Here is a 4,102-nt window from a genome sequence, read left to right on the forward strand (position 1 = left end):
AGCCGGGCCTCCCAGCAGCCCCTCAACACCGCCGCCCTTGCTGTGCTGCCGGTCACTCGGCTGCTCCTGCCCCTCTGCTCCCAGCGTGGTTTTTACCTCCCATTCGCTCACCTGGAACCCGGGATGGACCCCATCCTGGACCTCGACGTCGGGGCACAGATGAGAGTGGGGTCTGGCGTGGGAAGGGGAGCCCAGGAGGGGAGTGGGCAGGGTCTGAGGAAGGAGGAGTGGCCAGGTGAGAACCAGGAGACGCTACAGGTGATGGATGGGAATAGCAGAGCCCGCCTGGGGCCTGACTGCGGGGCGGGTCCCCCGAGGAGCAGGCCAGCTCTGCTCAGCCACAGGATGAGGCCTCCCCGAGGTGGGCGGCTGGAGACCCAATCGCACCCCCAGGGTCTGGCTGGCAAGGGTTTCAGGCCCAGGTGACCGTGAGAGGACCCTCCCAGCCCCAATGCCGTGTCTGAGGGCCGGGGGTGCCTGTCCATGGAGAAGGGATCAGGGCTCCTCTAGGAGGGAAGTGCAGCTCTGTCCCCCGAGTGACATTGGCAACGTCCCTGCACTCTGCATCCACTTTCCCGAAGGTCTCGCCTTTTAGGGGACACCCATTGTCCACGGTGCCTAATGCCCCCCAGGGCGGGGGGCACCCCGGGGCCAGGACAAGCCCACAGCTGCTGAGTCGGGTGTGGGTGCTGCCCACACCGGGGCGTCCCTCAGGGTGGGCAGGCGGACCCGGTTCCCGGGCTGCTGAACAAATTAGCACAAACTTGGTGCTTAGAACCAGAACTTGACTCTCTCACAGTCTGGGGTCCAAAATCAAGGCGTGGGCAGGGCCGGGCTCCCAGAGCTCCGGGGAGGGGCCCCTGCTTTCCTCCCGCTCTGGGGGCCTGGCAGTCCTTGGCTTCACGAGGCTGAATCGCCCAGTTTCTGCCTCCTCTTCTCCTGGGGGCCTCCTCTCTACGTGTCTGTATCCAAACCTCCTGTCTTACGACACCAGCCACTGGGTTGGCGTCCACTCCAGTGTGGCCTCGTCTTAACTTTATTGCATCTGCAGAAACCCTATTCCCAAGCGAGGTCAGGTTCACAGATAGCGGGGATTGAGACTGGACTGCCTTTTGAGAGACAGTTCCCAGTACGATGCACACAGAGGGGAGGCCAGGACTGAGGCCAGCTCAGCCAGGCAGGGCCTCGGCACCTTCTGCGTCCAGCCGGGCCTGGGCTGCTGGGGTCTTCCTGGGCATCCTGGTCCAGCCGGGCCTGCCGTGGAGCCGCCTGCATTTGCACGGGGAGATGGTGCACCCACCTGGGCCCTGCTGGTGGGTGGAGGGGCCGACCAGGCACTGCTGGCCTCCTAGCTGGGAGCTGCCCAAATGCTAGGCCCTCGGGTGCCCGGGCTTAGAGGGTGGTGGATGGCAAAAGACCCCCATCGCTCCTGGTCAGAGCTGCTGTGAGTGACCCCCACCACATGGACCACCCCTCAGTGGATGGAGAGGTCAGATGGGTGTGTGGCCACGACAGGGGAGAGACTGAGTTCAAGGGTTACCAGGGTCCTTGGACAGGGGACCAGCAACTCCTCAAACAGCCACCTAATGAGGTTCCAGCGCAGTCCGTGCACCTCTCCGACCACAGCCAGTGCCCCAGCTCGGCCTCTGCTTCCCTTTTCAGAAAGGACGGGAGGCAAGCATCTCACACACACCCCCACCCCGACCTCCAGGCTGGGCCTGTGAGGAGTGAGGCCCCAGCCCAGCCAGTTCTGAGGCCCCTCCCTCCCGTGGGGGCCAGCGCCCTGGGAGCGTGTTTGTTCAGGTCCCTGGGGGAGGCTCCAGGGAGGGTCTCGGTGGGTGCGGCCAGCCTCCGCCTACAGCACAGACTTAGTGGCTGAAAATAACGCAAATGGACGCTCACGGTTCTGCAGCTCAGAAGCCTGAAATGTGTCCTATGGGCTGGAACCAAGGTGTCAGCAGGGCCACCTCCCTGGGCTTCTCCAGCTCCGAGGCCCCTGCACCCCTGGGTCTCTCGCCCTGGCCCACCCTCTGTCTCCTTCCTTACACCTTTTTATTTCTTTATAATATTTATTGATTTCAGAGAGGAAGGGAGAGAGAGAGAAACATCAGTGATGAGAATTATGGATCGCCTGCCTCCTGCACACCCCCTCCTGGGGATGGAGCCCGCAACCCAGGCCTGTGCTCTGACCAGGAATTGAACCGTAACCTCCTGGTTTATAGGTCGACGCTCAACCACTGAGCCACTGGCCGGCCCTTACACCTCTCTCTGACTCTGATGCTCCTGCCTCCCTTAAAGGGCCCCTGTGATCACATGAGGCCACCCAGTCACCCAGGCCCATCGCCCCACTGAGAGCCCTAACCTCACCCATGGGCAGTCTGTGAAGTAACCTAGTCGCGGGTTCTAGGGAGCCAGCTGCAGCGCCCCACACGGAGGCCTGTCGGGTGTGGGGTCTGGGCGGGATCTGGACCTCCCCTGGGGTGAGAGGGCTGAGAGGAGGAGGTGGGGGCCATGAGCCTGGTTTGGGGGTGGCTGGGGTAGGGTCTCGCCGGCCAGAAGAGCAGCTCCATAGAGCTGGGGGCGCGGGGCCCGGAGGGCAGGTGCTGCTGGCAGGAGCCACCGGTGCAGGAGCATCTCAGCTCCCCTGCGGGAGGGCACTCGGACTCCCGGACTCAGAGGGTCGGAGGGTCGGGAGGGGCCTGGGGCAGGGAGCCTTCAGCACAGCAGCGTGGGACTGCGCAGACGCAGGTGCAGGCTCGCTCCTCCCCCAGGCTGCACCCCAGCACCGGCTCTCCTCTCTGTGGTAAGGACTTTCCGGATGCTGCATGTGGCCTTGCCACTCAGCCATGGGGTTTCCAGGGGAACCCAGGGCCACTGTCCTCAGGGGAAGGCCAGGGGCAGCTGGGGCGGGGCCAGGCCCGGGCTGGTCCAGCTGGAAGGCGGCCCTGGCTCGGGGCATGGCCTGCCCTGCTCCTCTCAGGGGCTGGTTTCCCCTTTGCACAGAGCCCGGTGGCCTTGGGAGGAGGGCCTGCTGGCAGTGCAGGCTGGTCCCAGGTGCAGTGGGCACAGCCATAACCTAACCGAAGGGGTAGCCCACTGCTGGGGGGGGGGGTGCCCAGTGCGACCCTGCCCCACGGTTGGGACATGAGGGAGGGGAGTGTTTGAGGAGCAGCAGCCTCTACAGGCCCGGGTGTGGGTGGGGCCGTGGCCGGGGAGGGTCTGGCGCCCCAGCCCCCTCTCCTCTCCCCCCAGAGGAACCCATTTACTGCTACACCCCACACAACTTCACCCGCGACCAGGCACTGTATGCCCGCGGCTACTGCTGGACGGAGCTGCGGGACGCGCTGCCCGGCGTGGACGCTAGCCTGTGGCCGTCGCTGTTCGAGCACAAGCTGCTGCCCTACTCGCTGCTGGCCTTTGCGGCCATCATGTACGTGCCCGCGCTGGGCTGGGAGTTCCTGGCCTCCACCCGCCTCACCTCCGAGCTCAACTTCTTGCTGCAGGAGATCGACAACTGCTACCACCGCGCGGCGGAGGGCCGCGCGCCCAAGATCGAGAAGCAGATCCAGTCCAAGGGGCCCGGCATCACGGAGCGCGAGAAGCGCGAGATCATCGAGAATGCGGAGAAGGACAAGAGCCCCGAGCAGAACCTGTTTGAAAAGTACCTGGAGCGGCGCGGGCGCAGCAACTTCCTGGCCAAGCTCTACCTGGCGCGCCACCTGCTCATCCTGCTGCTCAGCGTGGCGCCCATCTCCTACCTGTGCACCTACTACGCCACCCAGAAGCAGAACGAGAAAAGCGGGCGTGGACATCGTGCTGCTGTGCGCCATGAACCTCATCATCCTCGTCAACCTCATCCACCTCTTCATCTTCCGCAAGAGCAACTTCATCTTCGACAAGCTGCACAAGGTGGGCATCAAGACGCGCCGCCAGTGGCGCGGCTCGCAGTTCTGCGACATCAACATCCTCGCCATGTTCTGCAACGAGAACCGCGACCACATCAAGTCGCTCAACCGCCTGGACTTCATCACCAACGAGAGCGACCTCATGTACGACAACGTGGTGCGGCAGCTGCTGGCGGCGCTGGCGCAGTCCAACCACG

At 64.4% G+C, this 4,102-nt stretch overlaps 1 protein-coding gene across 1 annotated transcript in view; it reads left to right on the forward strand.

Annotated features, from left to right (window-relative positions):
• Positions 1 to 123: 123 nt before the first annotated feature.
• The window catches only part of PANX2 (pannexin 2), a 6,497-nt gene continuing 2,518 nt past the window's right edge, over positions 124 to 4,102 (forward strand). Inside the window, 4 exon segments of the mRNA XM_014549179.1 lie at positions 124 to 165; positions 2,542 to 2,803; positions 3,253 to 3,800; positions 3,802 to 4,101. Coding sequence (XP_014404665.1) covers positions 124 to 165; positions 2,542 to 2,803; positions 3,253 to 3,800; positions 3,802 to 4,101 — 1,152 coding nt within the window.

This window comes from Myotis brandtii, unplaced genomic scaffold (genome assembly GCF_000412655.1).
Source record: "Myotis brandtii unplaced genomic scaffold, ASM41265v1 scaffold537, whole genome shotgun sequence".
Lineage (NCBI taxonomy): Eukaryota > Metazoa > Chordata > Mammalia > Chiroptera > Vespertilionidae > Myotis > Myotis brandtii.